At 36.6% G+C, this 18,564-nt stretch overlaps 1 protein-coding gene across 2 annotated transcripts in view; it reads left to right on the top strand.

The window, feature by feature from the left end:
- nos1 (nitric oxide synthase 1) overlaps nucleotides 1-18,564 on the top strand; it is a 52,665-nt gene that overhangs the window by 13,601 nt on the left and 20,500 nt on the right. For both annotated transcript variants that reach the window (XM_023343705.1, XM_005803833.2), the window contains exons 4-13: nucleotides 953-1,090; nucleotides 7,147-7,292; nucleotides 8,925-9,087; nucleotides 10,169-10,260; nucleotides 11,752-11,893; nucleotides 11,965-12,104; nucleotides 13,022-13,196; nucleotides 15,282-15,383; nucleotides 17,993-18,187; nucleotides 18,302-18,387. In XM_023343705.1, the coding sequence (XP_023199473.1) occupies nucleotides 953-1,090; nucleotides 7,147-7,292; nucleotides 8,925-9,087; nucleotides 10,169-10,260; nucleotides 11,752-11,893; nucleotides 11,965-12,104; nucleotides 13,022-13,196; nucleotides 15,282-15,383; nucleotides 17,993-18,187; nucleotides 18,302-18,387 (1,379 nt within the window). The remainder of the gene's footprint in view (nucleotides 1-952; nucleotides 1,091-7,146; nucleotides 7,293-8,924; nucleotides 9,088-10,168; nucleotides 10,261-11,751; nucleotides 11,894-11,964; nucleotides 12,105-13,021; nucleotides 13,197-15,281; nucleotides 15,384-17,992; nucleotides 18,188-18,301; nucleotides 18,388-18,564) is intronic.

Consider the following 18,564-nt stretch of genomic DNA (forward strand, 5'->3'; position numbering starts at 1 on the left):
ATGCCAAAGTTACCATTTAGTCAATCAGCAGCTACATGTTGTGTCACTGTCAAGAGATCCTGTTTCAAAAAATCTTTTTTGAATTCTGGCAAAAAGATTTTCTTTTTTTCTTTTTTCAGAACACTAAATTCTTCCTCAACTTTAGTGTCAATCATGTGTCACTGTTTAGCTGTGCAGTGAGTCTTGGCTGCTGTTTGAGACTGAACGTACCACAAAAAAGGTCTTTATATGTACTGTTCAAAGCTCCAAACTCCTTTTTGCAAATTGATAAAACACAAAAAGACTCAGCCAGTGAACACTGTTGGCATTCTCTCCAGCAAGCATAATGATTATGTTCCTGTTGCTCAAAACTGTGTAATTAACAATGCAGTGGGAGATGATGAAAGAGCTTCTAAAGAGTGACATTGATTACTCTGATCTTTGGCAATCACTTGCTGCTTTTCTCCGGCAACGTTTACAGGCGACTTTGGGGTTAAATTGCCTTCATTGATCAGTCAGTAGCTTGAGAACCCCAATGAGGTGAGAACTGGCTCACCCTCGACTTACGGTTTCGCACTGATTGCCTTTATCCTAGAGTGGAAAATAAAACAGAATTGTAAGAGGGGAAGAATGTGAATGGTTTCTGTAATGGGCTCTGCTTTCATAAGCCTGTGCGAGAGGATCTTGAACACAATGCATAACAATTTTCCTTGAGAAGAAAGAGTGTGGGTCCAAGCTGATTGCATGGTGAAACACTTCTGGATAATGCTTGTTATCTTCATCCTAACTCTCCTGTCATAAGCTTCACTCACACCCGCTTCCTGGCTGTGGCACTTTTCAGCTTTTCTCGATATGACACCTGGTGAGAAACAAGTCGTCCAGCCAGCCCTGCAAGTGTTACAAGGGTCAGAACCTATTAGAGTAGTTATAGTTGTGACTAATGCATATATACATCTCTGTGTTCTCTCTGCAGTCTACAGCCCAGGGCAGGATCTCACCCATTAAATCCGTGCAGAATGGCAGCCCCTCCAAATGCCCTCGCTACATAAAGATCAAGAACTGGGAGACAGGCACTGTCTACAATGATGTCCTCCACCACGGCTGCAGTAAGGTGAGGCAAAACATATCTATTGTTTTTTTTTAAATTTTATTTTATTTTTTTATTGACGTAACCACCATCCAATATTTAAGCAAGGGATTTTCCACTATTGTGTAAATCAATCTACAGCGGAAAAGCTAATTAATGTACAATTATCATAGGGATGAACGAGAAATGTTTTTAATCTGCCTCATTAATTTTATTTCAAAACAAAAAGACACATTAATGGTGCTTCCATGAACATAGAAAACACAACTTATATAATCTTAATAAATGGAAATAGATTGATACATTTATTTAAACTTTAATTACACTACAAAAACTAGTGATGAAATGCAATTTCAATCATTTCTCACTAGTTGCAGCTTTGTAGTCGTTGGAGGGTATACATTTTAATTTTCACAACCTTCAGTTTTCAGGGATTTTTCTTTCAACCTTAGCCTGGTAAAAACCAGCCCCTTTTTCTACACTTTGTGAACTTTGGTGATATTTGAAAGGATTTTAGCTGATTTGACCAAATCCTAGTGTTTGGTTGTGATGTAATGCGCCAGTTTGACCGTGAAGGAAGCTACGCTATGGAGCTTACTGGAAATTGTATCCACTATAAATAACCTTTCCCCACTGCAAAAAGAGAAGTTCCGAGCTGAACATCTTTTTCAGCAATAAAATGTCTTAAGCATTCCTCTTGCTCCGGCTTTAATTGCGCAATATTTGGAAGCGCAATTAGAACCGCATTCACTTCTGCTGCCATTGCAACTGTAGACAGACTACAATTCAAAAACAGAAGGAGTTGCAAATGAGGATATTGATTTTCTGCACTGTTTGCTGATTGGCCAGGATTAAATGCATCGTGAGAAATCCAGAAATACAATGGAACAAATCCCAGAGGGAGCACTGAAGGGAGATGAGAATTGAATGGAATTGCGTAGGAAGGTATTGACCAATCTAGTTCAATCTTGTAGTTTGTGATTTTCTTTAAAGCTTAATTTTTAGATTTTAATATAAAATATGTTTTTCATCTATCATTTTAGAGTAACACTCAATTACTGAATCATTGGATGCATTATCTTGGACTATTGTATTAAACAGAGATAATATCAAAGGTTGCCATCGTTGTAGTCCCTAAACTCGAGTTCATAAAGGTTAGCAGAAAAATGACATGGGTATTTCAGTGTTTGAGATCAATTGAGCAGCAGCTATCTCTTTTAAATGTGTTTTTGTTTTTAAATTATCCCCATGATTTGAACAACAGAAAACTGCACAAAGAAAGTGAAATCTTAATTGGTCATTATCCAACACTATTATGTCAGAATTGTTTGTGTTGCATGTTTATTACGTGACTGGCTATGCTGTTCTATTCCTATTTAGACAGCCATTGTTTGTGAAATACAGACCATAGCAGCCCTGACAAGTCTTTTAATATGCTTCCTGTAAAACAATATTTGCAATTACTTGTGAATATTTATTTTGTAAATATTCACCAATACTTTGCAACATGCACAATCAGTTTAAAGTACATCTACCTAAGAACTCTTGGAACTGGCTGTTGGAAATGTAGTTTTCTGGTGCTGATATTTGTGACTTTTTGGCATACTTCATAAAAACTGTAACAATATGGTAGGAGAGTGTTTTGCCCTTACATTTCAGGACTTGAGCACTTTGTAGTCAGTGAGTCACTGACCCATAAATTCCAATGTGGATCAAATTATTGTACAGTCAGATGTGAGCCCATCTGTCCACAGATTAACCTTGACCCATGCTGGGTCACCCAACAGCACAATGATCCCTAAACACACTAGCAAAACTTCAACCGAGGGTCAAAAATGGAAAATAATTGCATTGTTGCTGAAGCTGGGTGATGGGCTCCTAGATTTCCTGGTTATTCCAGACCCATGCATAAATAAATGCCCAAAAATGCAGCAACAAAATCAATATTTTTATTTAATTTCACGAACATAACATAAGAAAGGGGTGGAGGTAGGATCATGTGGCACGCAGGTTCACAGTTTACTGTTTCAAGTGTTGTGGCAGCTGACGTGTGCTGACTGTGGGACAATACCTCTGAAACTATGGGGCCTGTTTTTTCTCTAATCTTGTTTGGAGAGTGCAAATATCCAAATGGCCAATGTTCATTTTTTTAAATTTCTATGTATTTGACATTATTAGAAAGCTTAGAATCCACATTTTCAGTATCAGTAAACAACTCTAGTTGCTTCCAGGGAGACTTGTTCCTGGTTTTGTCGTGGCCAGTCATGAATTCTTGTGCTGTGACCAACAAAACCTAAGAAATGTTTCTGAAATATGGCATGTATTTTCTTACATGACTAGCTGCACAAATTTGACAGGTTATTTGTATCAAAAGGTATCAAATTGACATTGGGTCCAATTTTGGGCTGATATAACAAATAAGTGAGAAAAGGCCATGTTTGTGAGGAGACATGTAGGACTGTCAGATTTTACTTGCAAATATAATGGCTGCAGAGCTTCACCTTGTACTACAAGCTGGACATCAGAGGAGGTTTCTCAGTTGACTGAATAGTGTGCACACTCACCATTGCACAGCTTGACTTCAGCAGTCTGAAATATAATAGCATAGCTTGGTGTGTCTTTTTTGTTGTTCTGTTCATTCAAGAGCTAAATTTCCTTTGTGAGGATTCTTGTCTGATGATTTATAGTCAAACAGCAGGGGATTAGATATTTTGGAGTATTTTTTATTGAGTAATGAGTGTCTTATAATAAAACAATATATCATCAGTACACTGTTATTGGGCAGTTCTTCTGTAAAAGAGAACTAGGAGAATCAATATAAAATTTTCATTTTTGTGATATTCGTTTTCTTGGTACTTTTTGTAAATATGTAACAAAGCCATCCTATTTGACACCTTTTCTAAGAAATTACATTTCCTCCACATTTTAGGCTCATAAAATCTCTAGCCATAATTGGCACACTGTTCAGCTGTCCAACAGCTGCTTATAATGGAAATGTTATAATTTTCCTGGTATGGGGTGCTGATTTGTTCATTTCAAGAATTGTGCCTTTAAAATGATTCTTTGCAAAATTCTCGAAAAAAGTTCACATCACAACTTTGGGTAGGAGGGATTTGTAAATGAAACGCCTAACTAAAAATAAATGTTTGGGCAGATGAATTTTTACTTATATTGTGACCCCATAAATCCAACAGACTTCTTGTTCAGGTGAGCTTAGTTGTTGCACTTAGTTGTGGTCCAAAGATGCTTAATCAATGGACTGTGAGTTTACAATGTAGACATCAAACATGGAACCAAAGTGACTGCATGAATTTTATGTTTTCATGTAAACATCTTTAGGGATGACATACAATTTGAAGAGGAATGTTTGTAGCTAAACAATGTTTAGATAATTCAGCTTGCTGCCAGCGTTAAAAAAATAGAACTGGCAACGTCTAAGGATAAAGAGGAGGAATACATTTGTAAAAACAACAGTCTCTTGTTCATGATTTTTATTTTTATGTTTTTTTTGTTTTGTTTTGTTTTGTTTCTAAGAAGTTGCAGAAGTTACTTTTTTCTAAATCAGCTGGTATTTGATATGTTTTGTAGGCTATTTGCCAAGTTAGCATAAAAACTTTAAATGTTTCACACCTTATACAATATTATATAATTTTTAAAATGCTCCTTTACATGTTTTTAAAACTATGTAGTAATTTCACTTGCTTGGGTGAACAATGTCAAATGTGGTGCAGCTTTTTGACTCACCTAAACTTGCAAATCTGTGCGCATCTGACTCACGGTTGCAAGAACACAAAATAAACGGGACCAAGCAAAAATTATTACTCTTTAAAAAGATAGAAATACAAACACTTTTTGTTTTGTTAACTGACAAAAGAAATAAAAATCAAAGACAAAACTGAATCTTGTTAGCTCAAATTATGTCAAAGAAATGCTGTCAGAAAACCCACACAGTTTGCAGGTTTTAAAAGAATGACAACGAGGTTCTGCTCAGTAAATTATGAAAAAAGGTTGGCGGCTCCTAGGTAGTTGAAAAGTTTGCTTTAGTCTTGAGCCAACTTTCTAAATACTTGATGAAATGATTCAAAATTACTCCCTGAATTATTTTTGGTGACAAATTATTATGTTGGAATCTGGTGGTACTCAACATTTCTTTATTGTCTACATATTTTTAATCCAATGTCAAGCTAAGTCAGGTATTTTTGAATGGGATAGATCTTTTTCCAGCAGAAATACAGTATGTCGGCTGGAAGGTTAGCATCCATTACTTCGTTTGCAACACAAACTAGATGCAAAAAAAAAACTTTATTGATCCATTTTAGAGACCTGTGTGATATTTTTCTCTGTGATATTGCACAAAAGAATTAAAATAAGATGTTCAGTCATTTCCGACACTTATGGGACTGAAAGTCTTGGACGATAATATTTGTTATCTGTTCATTTTTCAGTTGCTTTGGTTTTTTTCACATCATATTTTGTCACATAGCCAAAGTTTCTATTTTTAGTCAATGAGTCCACCTACCAAAGAAAAGGTGATCACTGCTGTTTTTAAGCATGCACCGTCCATTTGTAAACAGAAACCTAATCCCTTTGACTTATTGGACAGCCTGTCATGTGCATCCCAATGAATGGACTGTAATGGCATCTTCAGATTTATTATATATCACAGATGAGCCATCTTATTCCAAAGGGACAGCTGGCTGGCATGAATGCCCAGAGCAGTGTGACGAGCGGACGTGCTGGAGCATGAGTTATTCCTTTGTTTTATTTTTAACTCTCTACTCATCCATTTTTCCCTTTTTACTCCGTCACCTCTTTGTTTCATCTGTCTTGCTCTTGCTTGTCGGTTACCTCTCCCCAGTTTCCTGTTTTTTTTGACTGCTTATTCCGACTTGAAATCCATTTGTCTTCCATTGTTGTTTTTTTCTTTCCTCAGTTTGCTCAAGGATTTTTTTTCTCTCTTCATATTTCTTTCTCTTTTTGAACACATTCTTGTATTGTTGGCAAAGTGTAAGTGGGTGGTTGAGTTTAATGAGACAATTTTGGGCACACTAGGGTCCTAGTCAAATTTTCTCTTTGCTAACACCCTCTACTTATGCTGCTCTTGGTTCTCTCTCCAAAAAATTCAAGGTGACTGTTGACTAAACCTTTAATAACATGATGACCACACAGGGTGGGATAGATTTTTTTTTTCATTGTAGCCATCTGTTATTTACGTGTTTGTCGTTTTCTTGTCTGTTCTATTCTTCAAGTCCCCATTTAATGGAACGACACCAACATGACTCACTGACTTACTCATTCATTGATACACATGCCATCCATTTGTATAACAATAGGAAATGTAACATTTGCAGTCTCTGGAATTCTTAAAGAGTTAAAACAGCTTTACTTATTATCCCTACTTGAATGTAATTCTTGAAGTATTTGAAAGGGCTTGAATACACCTGAGTTAAGGACTCATTGTGTTGATTGTATGGAAGCAGAAAAAAAATAACTGAGGCTGATTTAACACCCAACTGTTTCAAAAATGGCTCATGAGTGTTTTGGTTATTAAACTTAAGGAACCAGATGAAAAAAATAACTGAGGCTGATTTAACACCTAACTGTTTCAAAAATGGCTCATGAGTGTTTTGGTTATTAAACTTAAGGAACCAGATGAAAACTGAACTAAAAAACAAGTTTTCTAGATTTTTATCATATGAAAACCTAAGATTCACTAGCACTCTTCTTCTCCAGACTGTTGGGACCTTGATTTTAAAATGAAATGCAAATTTTACTTTCATCTGAAAATATGTATATATTGGTCTCCACCCTCAAACTTTGCAATTGTGGTTATCCTGAAACATAATACAGCTGTCTGCATGATGTTGAAGCTGAAAACTAAAGGTCTTAACATGTTTTCAGTTAAAGCAACATAACACTGGATGTCTTTCCCATTGAGTGTGAAATCTGGAGGATGATTTTTATTTTTTTATTTTTTTTTTAAGGCAACAAAAATCGATAGTTTTTGCTTCATTGTTTGAATGTTGTGATGATGTTTAATTTTACTTTTGTACAGTATTAACTTGCTTGCTTATTTCCAGATGCCAATCTGCAGTGAAAACGTCTGCAATGGTTCTGTGATGGTGCCAAGTCAGGGTGTTCACAAACCAGATGAGGTCAGAACCAAAGAGGAACTTCTTCCTCTGGCCGCTGACTTCATTGACCAATACTACACCTCCATCAAAAGGTAAGTTCAGCTCATAATACCGTAAAAAAAATATAAAGTCTCTAAACCAGTGTGACTTGCTATATGGAGATTTTGAGTTTTTGGACAGTTAAACTGTCATCTAATTAATCATAATAAAGTGACAAGTCTGTCAGCTCTGCTCACTGAGATATCACTACACAGTGCAATATACTTGGGTTTCCAGTGAGTCAAAGAACTGACCTAAATTCTCCTTCTCTCCCCAAAATATGTTTAGTTAGAAGACTCATTGTCAACGCTATATTTTCCCCTGTAAAAGATTTTAAGTATAGTAAAGAAAATATTTGAAAGGCCTGGTTTGGTTTCAGCTGTCTCTTCATAAATGAAACAAAAACCATTCTTAGTAAATTAGAGAAGCTGCAGTGGCTTTGGAAAATGTACTTCACTACAGACTCCACAGGATTTGTTAATGGAAGAAATCTAGTCTACAAGAGACATCCGGTATGAATAACGCCACTGAACAAATCTGACATTTCCAATGAATTTAAAAAAGAAGACTAGCAAAAAGAGCAATCAAATACTTTAGCTTGTCGAACATAAACAATGGGTCTGTAACCTTTAGGATGTTTCACATCCAAAATGGATTCTGACATTAAACTGAGTGTTTGAACACTCAAATAGTGTGCATCACCAGCACACTTGTTTGTTTATGTAATTGAAAAGGAAGGGAAAGATTTTATTGTACAAATAATGAATTTAGGCTGCCAACCTTAAACAATCCTGGTGAAGACTACTGACTTGACATTTGTCAAGCAGACTAGCATGATCATGAGATCACATGCATATTACAAAAATAAACTCTGTGCTTACTGAATCTGAGTTTCTCTATTTGAAATGTGTTATCACAACATCCTTTTTTATTTTCTAGTACTCTAGTCATAAAATTTGTTTTTGGGATGGATATTCCAAATCAAGATAATTAATAGATGTTACACAAAATCTCAAATCTAAAACCTTACTAAAGTCTTGTTTTGTTGTTGTTTTTTTCATAAGATTAGAATAGATCACACAGAGTTCGTTATACTTGTTTTTAATTTATTGTTTATTGATCTTTTGGTTTGATTGATTTTACATATAGTTTGTTCCACTTTTAGTCATCATGGTCAATTTATCATTTCCAAATTTGCCCCATCAGTAAATTTGACATCATCTGTATTTTGATTCATGTTTATACAATGTTAACATGTGAAACCATGAAGATAAGGCAACCATCTTTTACCTACGGGGGTATTGTTTATGATGACTATAGACAGGCCATTGCTGGTTCGCTGTAGAAGAATCCAGTTTTAGTCTTTCAATGAAAACTTTAGCAATTTAATTTATTTTCACGTTCAAAGCGAGAAACCTGTTTTGAGATTCTGTATCACACTAGTCACTGTTGATTTCTGAAACATTTCCCCATTTAGATGTTCCTTTGCTTCTCTTTTAGATTGAGTGCATGTATACACAACACCCATGTGGGAGCCCATATTCTCAATGTGTCAGCATGTTCTGTGACTGCTTCTTAACAACTTATCATTTGATACTGGTTTGACAACACCACATGTCCTCACAATTTAGTATTCTGTGTTGTCAGTTGTTATATTGTATCCTTGAGCCTGTCCTGCCTCTCAGGTATGGCTCCAAGGCTCATGTGGACAGATGGGAGGAGGTGACAAAAGAGATTGAAGCTTCAGGGACTTATCAACTAAAAGACACTGAACTGATTTATGGAGCCAAGCACGCCTGGAGGAATGCTGCCCGATGTGTGGGACGGATTCAGTGGTCCAAACTACAGGTTGTACCCAAAATGTCAACGATTCTGCATCTTGCTAGTAAAAAGTTTTAACTTTTTGGTAGTTGTTTCAAATAAGTTGGTAATTTTGGGGGGAAGAGGGCATTTGCATAAAAACCTATACATTTGGAAATTGTTGAAATGAACATGGTAAACTGTGGGATATGTTTTTTTTTTTGTTTATTAGCTTCTATTCATCATCTCATTCTCTTAACCACGAACCCCATTATAATCTCCAATGGACAACAGAAGCCTTCACTCCATCAAGGTTGAACTTAGCCAACTTATCACTTATCTGGGATCTATTTTTATTTATTTTCCTTTTTTGGTCATTCATAATACATATGTCATGGCCATAAGTAAGAGTGGGTACCTTGACAAATTGAGAAGTTCACATTCAACCTTGAGCACATTCACATATCTTGGTTACTTGTGCACAAGAGATGTACATGCTTGAAGCAGAGGCTGATCCTGAAAAGGCAGAAATCCACTTTTCTCTTGTTGAGCTCAGATGAAGATGAGCTGAGAAGATTTCCTTGTTGTTATGCTGAAGGCTCTGGACAATGTGGGGACAGATTATCAAACCTTGGATTATGTATGACTGGTATGACTTTTGTGCTGTCCTTGGACCAGTCCACCAAATCTTTACTCTCCCAGAGTTTTGGAACAAATCATGGGAGTTTATTTGTCCATTCCACATGCATTGTAAAAAATTACTTATAAGTGTCCGCCATATTTCTGAAGAATGCTTTAGCAGTATTGCCCCCAGGGATGCCTTAAGGGTTATTCGGTAATTATACACCCAAAGCAGCAGATGTCTCTGCTTTCCTGACACAAACTTGAAGTTCTTGTTTCATTCCTGTTTGTGGACAGGATCTTCAGTTGTAGAAATAGAAAAGAGGGCATCTGGTTCAGGAACCATGATTTTGTGAATCATGTCATACTGTTGGCTTTTCAGGTCATAGGGTGCACTGGGTTGGTTTTCAGGAACTGGACGAGAGTCTGCTGGTTTTAGTAAAGTTCTTAACTGCTGAACGTTGCAAAAACATAATTTTAATTTCCTGTTTCATATTTTATTTTTTAGGTTTTTGATGCCAGAGACTGCACAACAGCTCATGGAATGTATAACTACATCTGTAACCATATCAAGTATGCCACCAACAAAGGCAACCTTCGGTAAAACCACACACCAAGTTAATACTATTTATACCATTATTTCTTTTCAGTTTTCTTACTGTTGCAGCTCTGCCTTGGTTCCCCTCATTGCATCTGATCCATCTGTCGCTCCATGTAGCTCATCACCCCTCTCCATCTCCAACTACCCCGACTTGACCCTCTGTCCCATCTGTCAATGTGCGCTCTGTCTCTTAACGTCGTATATGACACTATCTGCTGCCTGTCTATTTATCCGTCAGCACTTCAGCACCAATCATTGCCTGGCTGGTAAGGCGGCAGACCTCGCTAACAAGCAGTCATTTGTCAGACCCCTGTGCTGCCCTCACACACATTCTGCCAAGTCCTAATCACATGTGACATCTCACATTTACTTCTCGTAAGATGGATGCATCCTGACTCATTACTACAAGTCTCCTGGCCCTCTGAAAGCTGACTCGGATGCACATATCAAAAAGAGGCGCCACACAAATGAGACTGAAATTCTGGCTTGTCTGCTTTAACATTGATCAATAAACAATGTTTAAATTTTAATGTAGTTCTTTATAAATCACTAAGGGAAAAAATGTCAAACATTATAATTGAGGACCTCTTAAGCCACTGTCATGTCATCATCTTAGTTGTCAGTTAGCAGTCATACCTGAATAATCTATAATGTGTAATCCTTTTTAAATTTGTTATTCTTTTTTTTCAATGTAATAAAATCTGAAGTAATTTAAAGCTGGATTATGTTTCCAATTATCTGCAGCTTTGTTCTATAATTAAATTGAGAAGTAGAACATTTTATTATGATGAAAAGCATGCAGCTAATCTACTAGAAGCTTTATAGCAGCCTTTCTTCATCACATTAAAGGAGTGGGACACTTTATCTGATTTTTGCTGAACTAAACAATAAGTGCATTAAAGACCATCCTGTTTAAGATTTAATCAGGGAAGCAAATTATTATTCACATTTTTTCTTTTTCCTTCCCTATCAGGGCCAATGAAGAGAAGTATTGGTGGTTTTGATCATTGGCTAGTTGATTAGTGCATTACTACAAGTGATTGATCACAACATGTGTTACTCCAAAGAGAGATGTTTGCCTATAATTTCTTACCATGACCTTGTTTCCAATGGATGCAGACTTGCAGCACATCTGGCCCAGATTCAGACAAGCTGTTCAGTAAATCCATCACACCCTCCTCAGTTACTGACAACCAGCTTACCAACATTAACAATCTCACACCGTAAAGAGCATTAAGACACCAGTGGGATCTAGATTGGGCAACATGTAGCCAGGCTTTGACAGTATCATCCATCAGATAGTGGTCTAGTTGATTAATGCAGCACTTACTGTACATCACCTGATGTGTTGTTACATCACCTCTAACTTCAAAACCAGTGTGTACAGAAGCCACAAACATGCAGAGATGTCAATATAGCTCAGCATTCTTTTTTTGACTTTACTTAATTGCATTACAAAATAGAGCATATTCATTATTCCTCTTTTGCAGGTCAGCAATCACCATATTTCCACAGAGAACTGATGGCAAACATGATTTCAGAGTGTGGAACAGTCAGTTGATTCGCTACGCAGGTTACAAGCAACCTGATGGAGGTATTCTGGGAGACCCTGCTAATGTTGAATTCACAGAGGTACAGATCAGTAAGATTCAGCTGCAGAATTGTCTGTCTCTTTGGCTAACAGTTGGTACTTTCACCCTTAGATCTGCATGCAGCTTGGATGGAAAGCACCAAAGGGTCGATTTGACGTCCTTCCACTTCTGCTGCAAGCCAATGGAAATGACCCTGAGCTTTTTGAGATCCCTGAAGACCTAATTCTGGAGGTGCCTATCATACATCCAAAGTGAGTTCTGCTTTTTCTTTTTGGCATGCATAAAACATACAGGATGTAACAAAACGACAACAGAGAAGGCTGTACTGAGGGACATCCACCCACTTGCACATCTTTTTAACCACACTTCTCAAACAATGGGCTCCTTTCATGGCAAGAAAGCTGATTGGTTATCTTTGCATTCCAACTGTGCTGATTATTCCCTGAAAGCACAACTAGTGCTTGTTTGTTTTTTTGGTGGTAACCACGGGACTTATTAGTGGAAACTTCGAGCTTCCTATTTGTTATTCGTTTTGTTTACTTTTCCTGCAACAGAATATCTGAAGCCAAATCTTAAAAGCCGTAAAACCCTTGGTATCTTAATCATTAAGCTCCACTTGCACGGTACCATTGTAATTACACAAAAGAATCAGGTTTTACTGCCACACTATCATTCACAACTACACACTTACACATGCACTCCAAGCTATAACAGCATTGTTAAACACTACAGAGTGTTTCAGAATCCCTTGACACACAGATCACCCTGCCAGACGCTTCCAGATTTGGCTTTCTTTTCTCCATACACATGCATCAGCTGGCCCTTAGCTCTGGCAGCAGCTTGGCACAAGCTCCGGCCACGCATAGTGTCTCATCATTACACAAGATTAAACCCAGTGCTGCAAATAATAGACTGAAAGCAATGCTATCAATCCCCCCAAAGGTTTCAAAAGGCCACACTTCCTTTGGCCAGGATTACAAAAGCCTTAACAGTGGGTTTCATTTTGGTAATGTTAGTTTTTGGACACACAAATATTTTACATGTCTCAGTGACAATTACACTGGCTCTTAAGGATTCTAGTGATAAAGCATATTGGCGGTGGATAATGAAGCAAATTGTCTGATGTAACCCTTTAACTACGTCACAGTTGTCTCTTTCATCTGCCCAGGTTTGAGTGGTTCAAGGACCTGGAACTGAAGTGGTACGGCCTCCCAGCAGTTGCAAACATGCTGCTAGAGATTGGCGGTCTTGAATTCACTGGATGCCCCTTCAGTGGCTGGTACATGGGCACAGAGATTGGCGTGAGGGATTTCTGTGACAGCTCACGCTACAACATTCTGGAGGTATTTTTCATGCCAGAAAATATAGTCATGTGACATTGGAAGCAGGAAAGAATTGAAGGCACAGATTGACTGCAGCCTTGTGTCAAGACAAGCATGTGTTGTGTCATCAAATGAGCCAAAAACAATGTAACTAGGCAAAATGGAAAGAAATATGATTTGCAAGAAATTTAAGTGTTTGTGTGTTATGGTGTTAAGCTATACCTAAGCAGTTTAGCTTAGGTATAGCCATAAAGGACTCTAAAGAATCCTTTATAGCCTTCAGTTAAAAAAAAGGTGATATTGCAGATGGAAAATGCTGAACAAACTGTTGTTGTTGTCTGTGTCATATGTCACATAGCAATACTCAGACATGTAAAGAGAAAGGTTTCCAAAGATTTCACCCCAAATCAGAGCAATCCAATTTTGAGAAGCACTTCAAGGCACATGGATGCCAGCTTTGGATTTGTCTTGTAACTCAAGTGCTTAAATTGTGGAGAAGGCTATTGGCTTCTTGCTGCCCTTTGGGTTTTTCTGTTTTATTCAGCACTAAGTAATTTGCCAAATATGAAACCATGGTTTTAACTCAAAGACCTTGCATGAAAGAAATAAATAATCTTTTGACCAATTACAAGTTCTTAAAATTAGGTCAATACAGTCTTGCATTATTAAAATATGACATCTTGTTCTGCATTTTCACAAAATGCAAAACATAACAAAAACATAAGCTGAATATGGATGTGATGTCTGTAAAAATAAGCACACATCTAGAGTATGAATGTACCACTCATAGGAATAGCATTCTAGTACTTTGCTGGGATGAATCAAATAAATGTGTAATGATAAGATAAGTGACCTTGGAGAAGCAAACTGAAAGGTTATCTGGTCATTTTGAAATTTCACTGTTGGTGGGGCTGGGGTCTAAGGGGTTCTGAGGGTGAGGGGATATTTTCATTTAGAAGACATTCCAAACATTTGTCAATTGTCACAGGTATTCCTGCAAATTTCCTCAGAGGTCAGACTTTGGATTGGTGTGGGTAATTGCCAACATCTGAAAGAGATTTCTTAGATTCTACATCCTACTGGTGTTAAAGTTCACTACAATATAATCAGCAAAGCAATCAATGAGTTTATCAGGAAAGCCATTCATCTCTGTGAAGAGTACAGGTTCATGGCTTAGGATAGCTTTTACTGAAAGAACAACAGGAACTCTGGAACCATGCTATTTGGAGAGACAAGACCAAAGTTGAGATAGTTGATAATTCACAGTGACATGTTTGGTGAAAACCAAACTCAACAAATCACTACAAACTGCCATATTAACTGTCAAGCACTGTGTTGATGAGCTCTTCTGCATAACATCCAGAATCAATTGAGAGGCTGTCTGACAGGTGAACATGGGCAGAAACTGTATGCAACAGAATGATATCTAAATGGATACTTAAGAAAACGTCTATGTGGCAGTATGGCTTACTCTTTCAAAGTAGTATATAAACTTTTAAACCACATAAAATTTCTTTTTTAGACATAAACAAAAATGGTCATGTTTGATTATGTATAATTGGCAAAAACAGCTCACAACACCAATCACACAAGATAATAAGTAAATTAGTTTGGCTCAAGTTTCAACTACAGGCTTGGGCACCTGGAAGTGAATTATAGAATGAACTCTCTCTATAAAAGTATGACACCCAAGAAAAACAGGAAATATAAAACAGATTTTGCAGTAGCATATTTGAAGTGGAATTTGAACTGAACTATTCTGAAACATGTAAATGTAAACAAAATGAAAGTAAAATGAAAAATGTACTACAAAGTGATGTGAAGATACTTTCATATAGATGATGGCTTAAAATTACTTCTGTAAACAGTAGCTTATTGGTTTTTTTCCAGTTTCTTGTAAACTGCATTTTCATCTTGACATAGATTTTTATAGATTTTTGCCTAGTGATGTGGGATCTGAGGGGGTGTATGTACACTTCATATTTGATTGAAAAATCCAAGCTTTTGGGAAACCCATATAATCAAACCTTTTTATCAAACAAGAAAGCACAATGCATACAATTGGTTTTCACATTAATATCATCTCATTTATCTTATGTTTTGTAGGAGGTTGCCAACAAGATGGGCTTAGACACCAGGAAGACATCTTCCCTTTGGAAAGACCAGGCACTTGTGGAGATTAATATTGCTGTTCTCCACAGCTTTCAGGTGATTGCATCCTTTGCTTAAAGTTGTTCTAAATATAGATTTCAAGGGATTTGAAGGTGTGTGCATTTTCCTCTTGGGAAAAGAGAGCCTTTTGTCATATTGGATTCACAGCAAGTTCCTTGTTTACAAAAGTGATCTCATCTCCACAAGTGCCCTTCTGAGTTATATGCTCAGTGTAGAACTACACATCATAAACAAAGCTTAATAAAACGCTGACATTTACATGGCTGTGGTGCAAAGCTATAATAATATGGGGTATTTACCCTAAAGACAGACTTTTCAGAGTAACAAATAAAATAAAATGTCTCTTGACTTGTCTGAATCATTATGTTAACTTCTGTTATAAGCAAGCTTTAGAGGGTTTACAGTGCCAATTTATCCACATTTAAATTTGTACTTTTGTCAAGGCTTTATGAGAGGGATTTTGTCTGATAGAACAATACAAAATTGTGCATATTAGTCAAGTGATAAAAGTATTACATGGATTTTCAGGTTTTTTCTCATAAAAACTGAACAAACACCAATATGAGGACTAAGGAACACAGCAGTCACTTTAGGAATAAAATTGTGGTCGGAATAAAGGCAATATCCAATTTCATTGTCAATTTTATTTATAAAGCACTTTAAAAACAGATATTAACTGCACCAAAATGTTGTACAGTACTCAGAAAACACAGATAAAACACATAAGAATAAAACACAAATTAAAACAGACAGGGCAAGTAAATTACAGTGTCAACCATTATGGAAAAGCTAATGAATAAAATGAGTTTTAAGAAGTGATTTAAAGTGTTCCAGACTATGGGCAGATCTAATGTTAAAAGGCCCATGCTTCAGAGCATTTTTACCTAGCATAATTCAATTAACTTTCTGAAAATTGTAGTAAAATTGGAGAACCTCCATAGAATCCGCTCTTTCGATAAAAACAATTTAACATAGCTATTTACGTTGCACACAGTGGAAGAGTGACAGGACGAAAGCTGTTTGTAAAGAAAAGTCATAAGATGCCCCATTTTCATTTTGCTAAAATAAATAAAGCAACATGTGGCAAATAATACTTTGGTCATGTTCAACCTTTGTGGTCAAAGTACAAAACTGTTTGCAGCAAAATAATTTTTACAAACATTACCCTAAATACACAATGTCTATGATGAAGCATGGTGGTGGCAGCATTATGCTCAGGGCATGCTTTTAATCAACTCAGAATATTAAACTGTTCAGAGTTGATCATAGAGCTGAATGCAAGATCAGTTTTAAAGTAAACATGCTGGCCTTAAAAAGATTGGAGTACAGTTTCTAATTCCATTAGGAAAATTATCAAAACATTAAAGGACGTTGGTTTGAATGGCTATGTGAAAATTTAGATTTATTCAGAAGTTGTGACATGACTAAGACATTTCTTTCAATAAATTGAGCTATTTTATAAAGAAGAATATCAAAAATAAACTTCAGCCTCAATATCGGAACTATGTTAGAAAATTTCTCTAAAGATTTGCTGCTTAAATGGCAACAAAAGGTGGAACAATATTTTACTGGGGCCAGTATATAATACAGTCATACTTATGTGATTTAAAAAAATATATAAAAATCAGGTATTATTTTGCTCCTTTTCTCTAATGTGAACATTTTGTGTTCTACTTAATGCAATACTTGAACTGTATGTGGGGGGAAAAGTCCATATTACAACAGGTATGATTTCTTTTGCAAAGAAATGTTCAGTTTCTGAAGCAAACTGACAATTATATATATTTTTTTTGCAGGTCAGTATTCTTTATAACTGGAGGATTAACCTAATTTCCAGTTTTAACAGCCTTCCACAACTTGTTCCTCTTGGCTAGACATGATTAAGGCATTTTGGGAAGAATAAAAGCTAATGACTCAAGATGCCTATTACCCATGTTTAGAGCTTTGGGTTTTCTCAGACCAGCTAATTTGAATTTGCTCTGTTGGGCTGCAATTTATTCTATTATGCTTTTTCAGACATTTTGTGTACTATACCTTATAATGGGATGACATATGCCTCCCACAGTGGTATCTCGCACATTTGCAAGTTATGCAGTGATCTGACTGGTTTTATTTAACAGAAAGTTATCGGTTTTGTTGGAAGATTTATTATGACATTGGTTTGTAAAGTTGCATTATGAAGAATATATATTTGCTTAGGTTTACATGTCAAAAATCCAAATGCAGACTACCTAAAAACTACTACATTTAGGGAATAAACATACTCATTGTGCAGAATATGTTATATCTCGTTAATAACTGCTTCCAGCTTGCAATCTGCTAAATTAGCTTTATTTTTTTGCCAGTAGGTGATGTGTGTAATATCCACAGTATTATTGCAAAACCACTGAATTGAGCAGTGCTTGGCAAGATATGGAGGAGGGACTCGCATTCATTACTTTTGGGTGCTAGATGCGTTATCTAACTTAATTTGGGTCACACTTGGTAAACCTGAATCCATGTACTTATTATACACTTATTTCATAGACTTTTTTAAGGGTTGGGAAGTTTATTGCCATGTCACTTTGTTCCTTACGTTTTTTCTTTTTCCATTCCTTACTTTTAAAATATTACCTTTCTTCCCATATTCTTGCTTTATACTTCAGACTTGCAAAGTGACCATAGTGGACCATCATTCAGCCACAGAGTCCTTCATGAAGCACATGGAGAACGAGTATCGGGTGAGAGGAGGCTGCCCTGGAGACTGGGTTTGGATTGTGCCTCCAATGTCAGGAAGCATTACGCCAGTCTTTCACCAAGAAATGCTCAACTACCGTCTTACACCTTCCTTTGAGTACCAGGTGAGAGGGTTGCAATTAAAAATAACCCCTGCAGACCAAGAGTGGCTGCCTTAGATGTGAAACATTTTTTTTGTTGAAAAATGTCTTATTGTTTTCTTTTTCTGTGTGAAAAAGCCTGATCCTTGGAACACCCATGTGTGGAAAGGAGTCAACGGGACACCCACAAAGAAAAGAGCCATCGGATTTAAGAAGCTTGCCAAGTAAATGTGCTTGCTTATATTAAATTAGTGATTTCCTTTATTGGCTCACTGAAAGAGCCAAGTATACATTACAGCCCCAAATGTCAAAGATAATAGATTGTGTGTAATGCTAATTTACACAAGTAATCACCCTACTGATAAAAGCAAGACCCATGAAAGGGAGGCTAATGTGCTCAG

The sequence above is a fragment of the Xiphophorus maculatus genome, chromosome 12 (genome assembly GCF_002775205.1).
Source record: "Xiphophorus maculatus strain JP 163 A chromosome 12, X_maculatus-5.0-male, whole genome shotgun sequence".
Lineage (NCBI taxonomy): Eukaryota > Metazoa > Chordata > Actinopteri > Cyprinodontiformes > Poeciliidae > Xiphophorus > Xiphophorus maculatus.